The sequence below is a fragment of the Primulina huaijiensis genome, chromosome 17 (genome assembly GCF_012295235.1).
Source record: "Primulina huaijiensis isolate GDHJ02 chromosome 17, ASM1229523v2, whole genome shotgun sequence".
Lineage (NCBI taxonomy): Eukaryota > Viridiplantae > Streptophyta > Magnoliopsida > Lamiales > Gesneriaceae > Primulina > Primulina huaijiensis.
Genome location: NC_133322.1, coordinates 2322419 through 2336701, shown reverse-complemented (window position 1 = coordinate 2336701; position 14283 = coordinate 2322419). Strand labels below are relative to the sequence as shown.

The window sequence follows — 14283 nt, the reverse complement described above, 5'->3', positions numbered from 1 at the left end:
ATATATATAAAGAAAAAAGACAGTGAACTTACCCAGGTAGACTGCATATCCACGTGGCGATGAGATGTAATTGTTTCACCATCACCGAGAATAAAAACACACACACATTGAGAACTTTAATTTGATTGATTAATCAGAAATAAATATGATTTATTTAATTATTATAAATGAACGGTAATAAATAAATTAAACTAAAAACCACAGATCTCCTCGATTTTTGCCCCAATTTTTTTAAATTTTTTATTAAAAAAATAGTAAAAAAGAAATATTACTTTGTCTTCCTTTCTTGTTCTGAACACTGTTCCATGTAGTCTTGTCCCAAAGGTGTGCTTCATACCTCCCCGTCCATCTATGCCTGTGTACCACCAATTTCTACAATTCAATCTCGTCTTTCATAATTCTCAAATTAATTAATATTTTCAAAAACATAATAATTCAACTCAATGCATGCAAAAATTTCTTAAATTAATTCCATTGTTTGATTTCAAATAATATATATAAATTTCTTTTTTTAAAAAAAAGATTGAAATCCATGCTCGTGCATGCAGACCGAATTTCTCTATGTTTCTGCATGCATGAATCAAAAACAAAATGTGTAATAAAAATAAATTTAGACACAATTATTTTTATTTACCTTGTAACACCTCTGTACATAGAGCTTCTTGATTTAGAAGAGCTGGTGACGGAGCTCTGAGTTCTCTTGGCTCGCACACGCTTCGGCTTCTTGTGCTGGGGGGACCTTTTGGTAATTTCATCGACGCCGCCATTTATATTCTGGGATTCAATGCAGGAAGAAGATGAAGAAGAGGAGCAGGAATTAGAAGAAGGGTACCTACACTTCATTTTTTTTTATTTTTGAGGAGAAGAGATAGAGAGGGAGGGGGGGAGTGAAAATGGGACACGCAGCAGGAGGTGTTAGTGTGAGAGGAAGGCGGGTGGGGTTGGTGTTGAATTTATAAAATATATTTAAGGAGATAATAGAAGCAAATAATGCCCGTTTCTTTCTGGTAAACTAATTACTTTTAAGTGGTTTACCAAAAAATGTGTTGGCTATCAAGTGGGGAATAGGATGATAGGGTCGATATATGTTTATATATGTCTATTTAAATATATGATGAATAAGTATCCAGTGATATAGCTCTCGATACAGATCGACCTGATCATTGTTTGAAATCAAAAATATTATTTCTGACATAAAACTTTTACGCTTTTTTGAGTTGAATTGGATAAGAGATTCGTTTCATAAAATTTATGTTATGGTTTCATAGTATTAATATTCAAAATCCATTCTACTTTCATATAAAAAAAATCCATGATATTTTATGTTTATAAGTGGGATTTTCTTCGCCAAGTCGACAAGTCCTGTACGTTTTTCGACTTGAGGATGGCCGGAAGTCAAAATTTTTCTCCCTTCCTCTTCGAATTTTTAGTGGATATATAATTGCCTTTTTATATATAATTTTATATATATATATAATTGTATAATAATTAATTATTTAAATATTTTTCTTTTTGTAAAGTTTAATGATTGATTAATGATATTACACGTACATCGTGTAAGTCGGAAGTTTCTAAATTTTGAATGGTGTTGAGGGAGTAAATTCAGGATTCGAGCTTTTTCTGTTGATTCACCTAATCTCTCAACCTTATTTTTTGGTCTTTTCTTAAAATTTTCAACGTCATTTTGAATCTTGGATTTATTTGTGAAAAGCATTTTCTCCGTGTTTATCTTCGTCTCTCATATGTCAATTTGTTAGACTAATCTCACATTTTATCCGATCTGATCTATGAAAAATATCATTTTTATGTCAAAAATACTATTTTTACACGAAATATAGATCAAGTTAACCCGTTTAATAAGAAACCTATATATTTTTGTTATAATTAAATATTGAACTAGAGACATCGTTTTAAAATTGAGATCTTAATATTAGATGAATTACAAGTTTTCGGAATTACTATTTATTAATGAATTAATATTTAATTTTTATTTATTAGTAATTACCCGCCGTAGAAACTTTAAATTAAATTTATGTGCCGACCGACCATACCATTCTCCATCTCTTTTTCGAATATGAAATCTAAATTGACTATTTATCTTAGTACAACTCATTAATTGAATATTAATTATAACTCTACATTTTAATTAATATAACGTATAATCACTCAATTAAATCGAGCTTAACGTGACTCGTAAATGTTCTAGAACCCATTAAAAAATTAAATAATAAATAATAATAATCTTGTAATATATTTGAAAAAAATTTAATATAAAACCTAATTTGTTCCCGAATATAATTGTTTCTTAATGGTCGATGACTTGTAAAACTCATTTGATATCAAAATCTTAAGTTTAAAACGAGATATTCTGTTCAAATATTTTTCCGATTAAAATAATAATAATAATGATAATAATAATAAATCCGAAAACATAATTCAAGGAGTTGAATGAACACTTGTCTTGAGTGAACACCCTCAAAGCCACCAAATGTCATGTATCACATTGTGGTATTTTGAAACTGAGAGGGAATCTGTCTCTATATTTTTATATTAAATTACTTTTAAAAGACCAACAAAAATTATACTTAATTAATTGTTTGATTATTGATAATGGTTTTCGCACAAAATTGTCAGTGGGTCTCTGTCTGTCACAGTAGCATTTGTCATTTAATATATATATATATATATATATATATATATATAGACACACACACACAAACACACAATAACCTGAATTTGGCACATTTTTTCCGAACATTTCCACACATGTACTTTTCATCATGTGTATTCCAAGCATAATCACATATATTTGAAATCAGAAAACATATTGTTCATGTGAAGATATAATAAATCATAAAAAAATTCACGTGAAAATTGGCTACTTTTTTTCTAGGATGGAACGTTTGTCGCTTTACTAAAAGTTATAACTGATGATAATGATGACCACACAACAGTTTAAACATAACGTTTCGATTTTTTTATCTAACATGAAAATTTATTGCACCACATAATCTTTCTCCCAATAATTACACTCATTGTAATCAATTAAAATCGTACTCGTGACATTAGATCTGAAACTAATTTTATGACCTAACGATTACAGCTTCATTAGAAGTTATAACTTATGGTAATAGTACAACTTAAGTCTTTTACACCACACATTAACTCAAGCATAACGTTTCAATTACTCTACTATGTTGGATAATTATTGCACCCAACATAAAAAAATAGATTGCAGCAATAAATTTGGGGCAAATACATATATAGTATATTCAAAATTTATTTAATAATATTAAAAAAGTTCACTTTCAAATATAAATTTTTTAAAAACAAAAGGAGTACGAAGTGCCAAGGGTGTGGAGTAGGTCTCTTGTGAGACGGTATCACGAATCTTTATATGTGAGACGAGTCAACCCTACCGATATTCACAATAAAAAGTAATATCTTAGCATAAAAAGTAATACTTTTTCATGGATGACCCAAATAAGATATCTGTCTCACAAAATACGACCCATGAGATTGTCTCACATAAATTTTTGCCAATGGTGTGTGTACGTCAGAAAATAAATTGTTTGGGACTATACGCAAAATGCACAAGATTAGGGGGTATATTGCAAATAACCCTTATATATGACAATGCAACAGTGCAATGGCCCAATGTTTCATTAATTTGTCCCTTACGTGACTCGGTGATAAGACAGCCCAAAAAAGACAAATGAAGCCCAAAAGAAATGAATGGCCCACCACTTAATAGCCCATATACTTGCATCAGCCCAATATAAAAGTTTGATAATCCTTCACCTTAGTTCACTTTTTTTCACCCTAAAATCCTGAATTCCAATTTCTAAAAGCTTCGGAAGAACACGCTCCCTGCTGACGTTTGAAGCTCGTAAATTCATTGGCAAAATTTCATGCTTGATAAGAAGCTTCATGGAGTTTGTAATTATCTCTCTCTCGATGTCTTTCACTTTCTTGCGCAATTTTTCTTTCCTCTCCGGGCGCGTATTTAGTTCGATTTTGGAAATAATATGCATTTTCTTTTACTGCAGACACACTCTCCTTCTTCCCAGCGTGCCACATCCTGGACATTTGCGGTTTCCGTATTTTATTTGATTGCCCTATTGATTTCTCATCCCTATCAATCTTTTCTCTTGGGTTTCGAATACTAAAGATGTAGGAAGAGTTCGTGTGTTCTTGTGTAAGTTATGTGGACATGGGGTCGAATGAAGTCGAGACTCCAAGAACCATCAAACCGTTTCTTACTTGCTTTTGCGGGACGTTTCTTTTGTTGATATAGTGCTAATATCTAGTTCAATGGAAATGCAAGGCCTCCGATGTTCCTTTTCTTCTGGATTGCCGTCTTCTCTTCATTTTGTTCGATAGCTGGTCAAATCTTGTTTACTAGACCCATGTCCTGTTTTCAGGCTATGCTAAAGAATTCACGAACTAGACATGTTCTGGTAATACCATCTATCCTCTTTTTAACTTTGTTTCGGTAGAGTTGACTTGGATGCTCTTCTCATAGCATTGCAGAAGACAGGAGTGAATGTGACGGTGGGCAACACAGCGGTGGAGAAGCACAGACATTGGTTGGCAGAGAAAATGAGAAATTTGGCTCTCTCATTTCAACTGGACTGCCTTTGACCATATTTGCCAGCTAAAAATATTAGATTTTGAAGTGCGATTGGTAAGATCCTGGTGTAGGGAAACAAAAATTTATATATATTGAGAGATAGAAGATAATAAAACTCAAAAATGATATTTTTACATTTGTGTGTGTGTCACTTTGTCGTGAGTGCCATGAGTCCATTTGAATCTTATCTTATTATTAATTAATTATAAAATAATGTTATATTTGGTTAATCTTTGAATAACATAGAAGTTGGGTAAACGAAAATGATACCCAACTAAGCTCTTCCCACAAATTATTGAGGCGAGTAAATCTTGTCCATATGTATAATAAAAAATAATTTTTTTTATGAATGACCAAAATAAAAAATCGTAATGAGACTGTCTCACATGACTTTTTGAGTATAATTTATAAATGTTAATTGTAGGAGGAGAACCAATACTCAATTCTCATTTATACCCTTGACTTTTTCTTATTAACATTAAATTTTCTCTCTAAAAAAAACGTGTAAATTGGTTTTTATAAAAGCCAAAGAAAATTTCAAAATTCTTGTTTGAATTAAAAACTCATTGAAATTATGTTTAAATTTGTTCACGTTTTCACATAAATTTATCACAAACATATAAATGTGATATCGTTTTGATCATTAAAAAATCATGGCAAAATACACAAATTATTGTGTGTTCTCTATAAAAGTAGGTCTCTTGTGAGACGGTCTCACGAATCTTTATATATGAGATGGGTCAATCCTACCGATATTCACAATAAAAAGTAATACTTTTAGCATAAAAAGTAATACTTTTTTCATGGATGACCCAAATAAAATATCTGTCTCACAAAATACGATCCGTGAAATCGTCTCACACAAATTTTTGAATTTCTATAAAAGATTTTGTGGTAACATTTCTCTCCCTCAAATAAAATGATATTTATCTAGATTCTGTTCACTCGGGATCTTGAAATAACTTTTCTTTTGACTGCTTCCGGATTTCAAATTTTTTAGAACTATTCGAATAATATGAGTTGATATTATTAGATATAAAAGAAATGTTTGAAAGTTTGGAGGGGGTTTTTGTAATTTCAGAGGTAGGGACCAATGATAGTGCTACAATACAATAGATCAAAACATTTAATAGCCACAAATTTGATACAGCCCACTCACTATTTGAGGCCCTTATCCATCATCGCTGACACGTATTTGGGCCCACCATTTTTGTATATAATATAATATTCCGTTTTATATTATTTAATTTTCATAATACATATTTTATGCCATTAAAATATGATTGATTGATTTATTTCTACAATCAATCCCAATATTATTCTGTAAAAAAATCCTAAAAAACATGGAATGAATCCGAAATTAATTGATTGTTGGGAAAATCAAAAGATTTCAAGTCTGTGTTTTTTTGACTTGCAACGTTTTTGTTGATTAATGTTTTGGCTTTACGGTGTTTGATCGGAGGAAATTTGGCGATGTTAGGACTGTATCTGAAGCTGTATTCACTGAGGTTGCGAGTTTCTCCATTCAAAGAAGCTCTTTTTTCCTGGTTTTATGGCTACCTTTGATTGGAACGACGTAGAGGTACGTGGTTGGTTATTGATTATTCTTGATTTGTCATAAGTTGAAAACTCAAAATTTTTCTCGAGTTTTATTGCTGGTTAATGGCTTCTGAGTTCGAAGATTGAAAGAACGAGTGTACTGGGTTTTGGGTCGTGGACTGTGCTTTGTGGGAATTAAGGAGCATGCGATATTTGATAATATTATGGAGAAGAGGAAGTTAAAATTTCCCAGTGATTTGCTTGAAGGTCACCCGACTCCTCTTTAGCTTTTTGCTTGAAGGTCACCCAAATTTCATAGCGATTAAGCTCTGTTTGAACTTTGAGTTGAATGGGACTCTTTTGTTGTATTTTCTGTTATCAAATGAGAATTTGGTGATGATTCACAAGAGTTCTAAAGTTTTTGTTTTTGGTAAATACATGAAATTTAAAGCCTTGGGTTATAGTTTTGAGTGACTACAATACAGTATGATTGTCTGACATTCATGTACAGAGGTCATCACGTCTTTATTTAAGTATTGACGGAGCATGATAACGAATTTGAAGATAGTATGGATGAAGAATCGTGCGTTTTTTATGCAGTTATTTGGAGAAGTGATGGGGAACATACGTTAGGCAGTTCACGAAATTTTTCTTAGAGGTAGAACTGCATGCAGAAATGGACTGTGAACCAGAAACCACTGGGGAGACACTCTTATAGCTCTTAAGAAATATTTACCAGCAGTACATGAGCCTAAACCTGAAAAACCTTAGTTGGCACAAATGTGATCCTCCATTTGACCGAAGAAAACAAATTAAATTGAAGGATCATACGTGAGCCATTCAAAGTATGTCTCGGGGGAAAGAGAAAGGAAGGAACTTGTCCTCGTTTACTAAACCAACTTGAACAGTATTCAAGGAAAATTACGTGTCCTGTTGCATACTCTAAGAAATTATTCACGGTGTGGTATTCAATCATGTTTTCAGTTTATGATTCCATGCCTAAAATAAATCCATGCAATCAACTCAACAATGTCGACAAATAATACAATCCCAATTATCGAACTGTAATGAATCGCAATTTGCCAGAACCTAAGTTGTTGGATATTACATCTGTTCTGTTAATAAGTACCGTCTCAAGCTCCATGCCTCGCCCCTCTTCTTGTCTACTCAGTGTTGAATGTAGGCTATTGGTCAACAAGTCGATAGATATTTTTGGAGATTTTCTTTGGTTAACTTTGATCTATGATCGCTATTTTCTTATTTCTTGAATGTAGGCTATTAGTAAATAAGTCAATAGATATTTTCTTAGTGTTGAATGTTGCAGATTTTGTTTGGTTAACTTTTAATTCATTTTGTTGTGCTATAACTCCATATGACAAATTCTACTTGTTGATGCGTTTTAATATTCTTCTTTCTTGTTGAGTAATTTGAACAGATGAAAAATGAAGATCTCACTTGTCTATTTCTTCTATTATTTCAGTTAACAAATATAATATGGGGTAAGGCTGGGGAAAGCGATGACTACATTGTTCCATATCCTAATCAAAATGAGGAAAAACGTCTGGCTTTATTTGGGGATCTAGCAAATAAGGAAACAGATATTGAAACTTCTGGTGTTAGTTCCATTGAACAAAATAAGCCTCCTATCAACACAAACTGCCAGGCTGAACTAGAAGTCGACTCCAAATATAAAATTCATGATCATTCTCCAAGATCTGGCCTCGATTCATGGCCTGATGTTTCAGATACATCTGTTATCAATGTCGAAAAGAGCGATCCTGATACTATAGGAACTAATGAATCTAACAATGTAACTACGAGTTTGGAAGGTGGCTTCTCAACAAGTAATGCATCAAATTTGATTTGACTTAAATAATTTGCTCAAATGTCTAGCAAAATGCATCAATTTTGATCTTTTTGGTTTTTTTGCAGATGAGAATCCTCTGTCTGGTAAAGTTTCTGAATATCTTCAAAACCAATCAGAAGACACTGAAACAAGTGATTATGTTCGCTATGACTGGTCAAATATTGAAAGCTTCGATGATCTGGATATGATATTCAAGTAACCTATATCTTTATTCTTTTCTTTATTTCAATTAAAAACAAGTTCTTTATAATACTTCGTGACTTTGAATTTTCTTGAAGTGACGAAATCTATTTTTTTTCAAAGTATTCATTTTGTGATTATTCATTTTAGCTTCTGTTGAATGCACCATCATACTCAAGTAAGAGCGTAAACGTATCAAATCGAGCCGAATATGAAAAAAAATTAAAGTTGGAATTCGGCTCGAGTTAGAGTTCGGTCGAAAGATTTGAATATGTTCACGAGTTATTCGAACTATTGCTCAAAACTAAATACCGGAAAGACTCGAATTATATTTACTTAATTTATAATAATATTATATTAAAGTTCACTTGCCAATAGCGAACTATTTAATAAATTAATTTGGGATCAAGTTTGTTTGAAAAAAAGCTCAAACATATTAAAGTTCGGCTCGAATTCGATACTGGTTTGAAAAGCTCGCGAGCTGGCTCAATTCGTTTGCACCTCTTTATAAAAGGGCTTCAATCTTGACAACTTATAATTATGTCTAAAGTACAAAAACGCAACATTCATTTCTGAACCGTGCTCACTTAGATATCACTTTCTTGAAATTGTGTTTCAAACCATTGAGTTGACGTTTCTAAAATTTGTTTAGCTTCTGTTTTTTCACATAGAAGATGAACCCAACTTAAACATGCATCATCCTCAATAAATGTGATAAGCTATTCTTTCCCAGAAATAGTCGGGGTTTTACAAGGTCCCCTATGAGTCACGATAAGTGAAAAGTGAAAATGGTTTTATGCATGGTATGGTTGTACAGGATAAAAGGCATGACGATGTTTTGCAATTCGACAATTATGATTGAAAATCATAAAGATTTTTATTGCTAAACAATGATGGAAACAAATACTCTAAATATTGAAAATAAGGATGTCCTAATCTATGACATCACATCATTATATTATTGATACTAGATTTGGAGTTTGATATGATGGAGTGCTGAACATGTCCACTCAAGCTATTCTTGCCCTGGAAGTAGTAGAGACCTCCATTTTCTCTAGCATTGCCAATTGTCTTTCCATAGTCCAGAGCGTGAATTTCCCAAGAATTTGAGGAAAATTTAGCAATGGACTTCAGGTAACAGGTCAATTTGCTGACGGATAATGGGTTAGATGAAAGATTAGGAACTTGTAGAACATTGGACAGAGTCAAAAAAGTTCTGGAAACAATAATAGAACCCTTTCTAGCGATGGTTTTCAGCTATTTTAATTTTCTTGTCTCCTGCACTAGGGGAATAGAAACAGAGCAACTTGGAGAATACAATCATATGATAATTAACACACAAAATCTGTTTTCCAAGGGTACAGAGGCAAGATAGATGCATTGGTTGTAAATAGGTACCTTGCTGGGTTAAACAAAAAGAGAATGATGAAAGAGTGAGTTGTGAAAATCGTGTGGATTTGAATTAATGCATACAATTTATCTAATTGTTCCTCACTGAAAGATGGTGCCCCCGAGGAAATTTCTGACTATGTTGTTTTTCATGTCCAGAATGATAGGCCTTTGAACCACCATGTCCTTTTTGTTTGAATTTTTTTTTCTTTCCACTTTGGTGGCTTCCATGCAGAAGTCCCAACATGTCTCCAGTATGTCTGGGCTTTTCACAATGATCGCGCGAAAGGTTGTTCTTTACAACCTGTCAAGACTGTGCTCTAGAGAAGGTATTTTTGCTGTTGTAGCGACAGTTTTTCATTCACCATCACCTTCCTTCTCCCTTCCCCATGGCGGACTTCATCAAATAATTTCCTTGCTGATGACAGAAGTTTTCAGCCCAATATTATCTTCCTGACTTCGTCCAGATCTATGTTTAGGCTGGCCAAAATTCATTAACTCTGTCGTTCTCCATACATTTATGGCGTTTAATGTTGTCAGGTTTGAATTCCCATGAAAGTTCATATCAGTGGTCCAGCTCCTACCATGTTGCCTTCATGTTGTAATATTCAATAACTCCTTCTCACCTTTTTGGAATTCGACACCGTAGTCTTTGACCCTAAAAGCTGGGATGAATTTTCCACGTCATAGTAGGCTTCGTGAACCGCATCCCATATGTCTTTTGTGGTGAGTAGAAACAAGTACGTCTTACCAATTGATGGTTCCACCGAGTCGTGAAGCCAAGCCATGACAAGGAGTTCTCAGATTTCCATTGCCCACTTTGAATCATCCTTTTCTGGTTCCAGAATTTCTGGCTTTAGATAGCCCGAGCTTCCTTTCCCATCGAGTACGAACTTAATCGACTCGGTCCAGACATGTCTGTGAGTTTAATACCTTAATTGTCACTTGATCCAGACATGCTAATTGAATTGAGGAGTTTTTGAACACGGCGGGATTCACATGGTATGCATATTAATTTAAACCTTGTTGGAGGACACAGTACTCCGATTGTCACTCGATCCAGACATGTTTGACAGTTTAATACCTTGTTTTTGCAGTGGTTAATAAAGCCGAAGCCTTTATTACCATATAGGCAGAACAAGAGATGATGTAAGCTGGTACGAGTGTGAGATAAAGTCATCATGAGAAAAAAATACTCTTCTTGTGTTATTATTATTCTTTCTGATGTTTAACAAAATACAAGGCCGTCTAAATTAAACAGAATACTTCCCTTGCGTTTAGACACTACATAATATTCTATCTTTAATTGGTCTATCTACTTGCGACATACATATTAACAAAATATTTCTGGATAAATACAATATCTTGCTTCCATATCTTGACAATTTAGTACCCTCACAAGTCGTATTTTGCAGCAATGATAACCCAATATTTGGAGATATAAATGTTGGCTATGCGGATGAGTCATGGTCGTCTTGCAAGGATGGAAATAGCTGCCCATCCAAACATAATCCTACATCTAGTGATTCTTCTAATTTGCCAATCGGTGCATTAAGGTCCATATCAGATACATCCGATGATAAACTTCCATATAAACTTGATTTGGAGGAGTCATTTCTTTCTGTGTACGAGAAACTGCATGGGAACAAATCTCAATCTCAGAACGTACAGGCAAGAAAAGCTACTATTGAACATTTTGTAGGTAACAGTAAGCTATTAATGATCGAGGAGGTGTGAAGGACTAAATTTGTAATATTGTTCGGTGGTTGTTTTTTTGTTGCTTGCATTTTAAATTGCGTCATTTAACTGTCTTCTAAATCCATGTTTATTGTAAAGTGAATAGGACACACATTCAATATTTTACTCACTTTTCTCAGACTCCTGGGATTGCTGAAAAGAGCCAAGTGTTGCCCAAGCAACTGGATGAGTGTAATGCTGCTATAGTAAATTCATTCTCAGTGAAGGTAACCATTTCATCCACTCTTTGTGGAGAAAGCAACTCTTGTACGTGGAAAAGACTTCGATCTCTGTAGAAAGAAGTTATTCTTCTCTCTTCTGTGCTACGCTTCACTCCAAAATGATAACAATAATATAACCAAAGAAAATAAAATAAAATTGCGAGGACGGAAATTTCTATTGCACGGAAATACATGTTTCATTGTCAGATAATTGTCTGTAGCTTGAACGATATTTAACCTTAGAGGTGTTTAGAACTCTGTGATGCTTTTACATGTTGAAGTAGAACTACATTAGATAATGCATGGGAGGTAAGTATTTGAACTTATTATGTAATTGATAACCATAAAACAGCATAACATAAATAACGGCCAACTGACCATGATTCAATACCAGACAGTGGAACCAGGAAAATTTCTTTACATCTTGGCCTCTCATGCAAACTGCTTTGTATATGATAAATCTTGTTCTCTCCTCACTGTGAACCAAAACAAGCACACATGGTTTACTATTTTTCTTTCTATGTGATTGGCTTCTTTTTTTTTTGTTTCAACGTCAGATTGTTTCTCTAGTTGCTTTCATGTGTTCAGGGTAATGAACAAAAGAGATTTATGAAGGACCAGAAATTGAAAGAAACAAGCAAGAAACAGATGCATGATTTATGTGCTACACGGCTTACATCACATATCATGTTTGAGCAAGTCAACGATGAATATGCACCATCAATGTTCAAAGCATGCCCACCTTTGGTTCTTAGCCAGCAAAAGCATGTCGAGGGGACCGAGCCGTTCCTACAAAAGAGCTTCTCTGGTCCAGTTTTGGTGCCTCCTTTTTGTGGGAATGCGGTGTATCACTGCCTCAGCACATCTCACTTGTCGTCGAAGTTTCAGCCCGTTGAAAAAAACCTTACACTTGCTTGTGCAAATCCTGTGAAGAAGTCAGTGGATGCGGCAACGAATCCTCCAGCAATGACTCCCAAGGAGAAAATTGAAAAGTTGAGAAGGCGGCAGCAGTTGAAAGTGATTCTTGCAATTAAGAAACAGCAGCAGCAATTTGGTAATCCGGTGTCAGCAGAGAATTCAACCATTGAAGGAGGAAATGTTGAAGTTGATGAAAATATTAGTAGCTTTCCTTCCCTTGACCGGAACTCAATCATAGGACATGATGATAACAATGGGGTTACAATGCCCCCAAGTATTTTCTCCGCAGAGGAATCAGTACTTCGGCGACTTCAAGATTCCATTTATAGAGTTAATAATCTAACCACCCTTGGAATATTTTTCTGGTCATATTGAAAAGTTGTATTAACTCCTAAACAAAAACTAAATTTTTACAGTTGGATATGCAAATAAGGCTTTGCATCCGGGATAGCTTGTTTCGACTCGCAAATAGTGCTATACACAGACATTGTCCTAGTGATACAAGCAGCGCCAACAAAGATGTTTACAGTCATGAGGGGTTAGTTAACAATATGCTGGTCATCTCAGAGCATCCAAGTTCTTCTTGAAACCTGGTTTATTTTAAAGAACAAATTTGATCAACTTTGATCTAGGATAGCTATTTTCTTATTCTTGACTGATTCAACAGGTTTACAGGAATACCAGATGTAGAGAGGAATACCAATCCAATAGATCGGATTGTGGCACATTTTCTTTTTCACACGCCTATGGAGTCCTCGGGAGAATTTTTGGAGACCCCCAGTACACCTGTATCTGCTACACCCTTCTATGAGAGGAAACCTGAGTCATTAATTTAGCAAATGGATATGTTTCCCAGAGGTTTGAAAGCCCACAAGTAATGTTTCCTCATGCACCAAAAATCCCATGTACCAATGTTGAGAAGGGTCAGTTCAAGAATGTACCCTGCTTAGATGCTGTCGAAAATGCATCAAGAGATGAAGCACTACAGCCGTTGGGCATGTGAATGCTGAAGCATCCAAATCTTGACAATGATAATTTCTTTATCTATTCCAAAATATTATCACGTGTCAATGTTATGTATCCATTGATAATAATTTTATGATCACCCAAGTGGATCTTTCTGGTGTTTGTTGCAGAGTACCTGCATGTAGTAATATCGAAGAAGTTTATATATCATAGCACGAGAAAATTCTGGATTTCATATCTCGAAGTATTCGTGTTCGTTTGTTTGTGTTCCATTTATCATCTCTTGTTTAAATCCTTGAAGTACCACTCCTGTGAATTGTGTGCATCAGTACGTCTTAACTTTCTTTGTAATAATCCTAATTCCTAACATCCGTCCAAATTCTTCTACATGTGTGTTGTGAAACATTGTTTTTCTTTTGGAAATATAAATGTTGGGCATTGCTAACTATGTGATACAAAGGTTGATACATTTGGGTTTCTTTTTTTTTTTTAAAAAAAATGGATACATGATACATTTGAATTTTTTTTTTTTTTTGGGAGAATGGATACATTTGAATTTTAGGCAAGGGCAATTGCAAGATGCAGTTGATTTCTAAGACATCGGACATGTTAAATGCGACGTACTGGATATTTAATAAAATAAATTCTGCAAAGTTCGTGCTTCAAACGTTCAGTAAATCATGAATCACTCCTCACCTTAACCGCATTCCCAAGGGTCTCAAATCATGTGTTTTGAAATATATATATATATATATTTTTAAAAATATTCATTAAAAAAGTCTGTGTTCCATGCAAAGTCATGCCAACAGGAATAGCAAACAACAGTCAACAGA

At 34.0% G+C, this 14283-nt stretch overlaps 2 protein-coding genes across 4 annotated transcripts in view; one reads left to right on the top strand and one right to left on the bottom strand.

Moving 5' to 3' along the window:
* LOC140963430 (uncharacterized) overlaps positions 1-920 on the bottom strand; it is a 4034-nt gene extending 3114 nt beyond the window's left edge. Inside the window, exons 1-3 of the mRNA XM_073422753.1 lie at positions 635-920; positions 273-355; positions 33-41 (exon numbers count right to left, since the gene is read on the bottom strand). Of these exons, the coding sequence (XP_073278854.1) occupies positions 33-41; positions 273-355; positions 635-843 (301 nt within the window). The 5' untranslated portion in view covers positions 844-920. The remainder of the gene's footprint in view (positions 1-32; positions 42-272; positions 356-634) is intronic.
* Positions 921-5899: 4979 nt separating this feature from the next.
* Positions 5900-13933, top strand: LOC140963567 (protein LNK2-like). Of its 3 annotated transcripts, none has more exons than XM_073422947.1 (8): positions 5900-6215; positions 7653-8016; positions 8105-8234; positions 11024-11279; positions 11486-11551; positions 12137-12814; positions 12901-13022; positions 13152-13933. In XM_073422947.1, the coding sequence occupies exons 1-8, from the start codon at positions 6186-6188 to the stop codon at positions 13318-13320; spliced, it is 1815 nt and encodes a 604-aa protein (XP_073279048.1). In that variant the 5' UTR covers positions 5900-6185; the 3' UTR covers positions 13321-13933. The 3 variants fall into 3 exon arrangements, with proteins under 3 accessions (XP_073279048.1, XP_073279047.1, XP_073279046.1); XM_073422946.1 differs by having other exon boundaries at positions 11486-11572; positions 12155-12814; XM_073422945.1 differs by having other exon boundaries at positions 11486-11572.
* Positions 13934-14283: the final 350 nt, after the last annotated feature.

Excerpts from the sequence above, each read along its gene's own strand:
- LOC140963567 (XM_073422945.1), top strand. The coding sequence starts at position 6,186 with ATGGCTACCTTTGATTGGAACGACGTAGAG. Across the intron at positions 6,216-7,652 it reads TTGATTGGAACGACGTAGAG|TTAACAAATATAATATGGGG; the intron begins GTACGTGGTTGG and ends CTATTATTTCAG. Across the intron at positions 11,280-11,485 it reads CTCAATCTCAGAACGTACAG|ACTCCTGGGATTGCTGAAAA; the intron begins GCAAGAAAAGCT and ends CACTTTTCTCAG.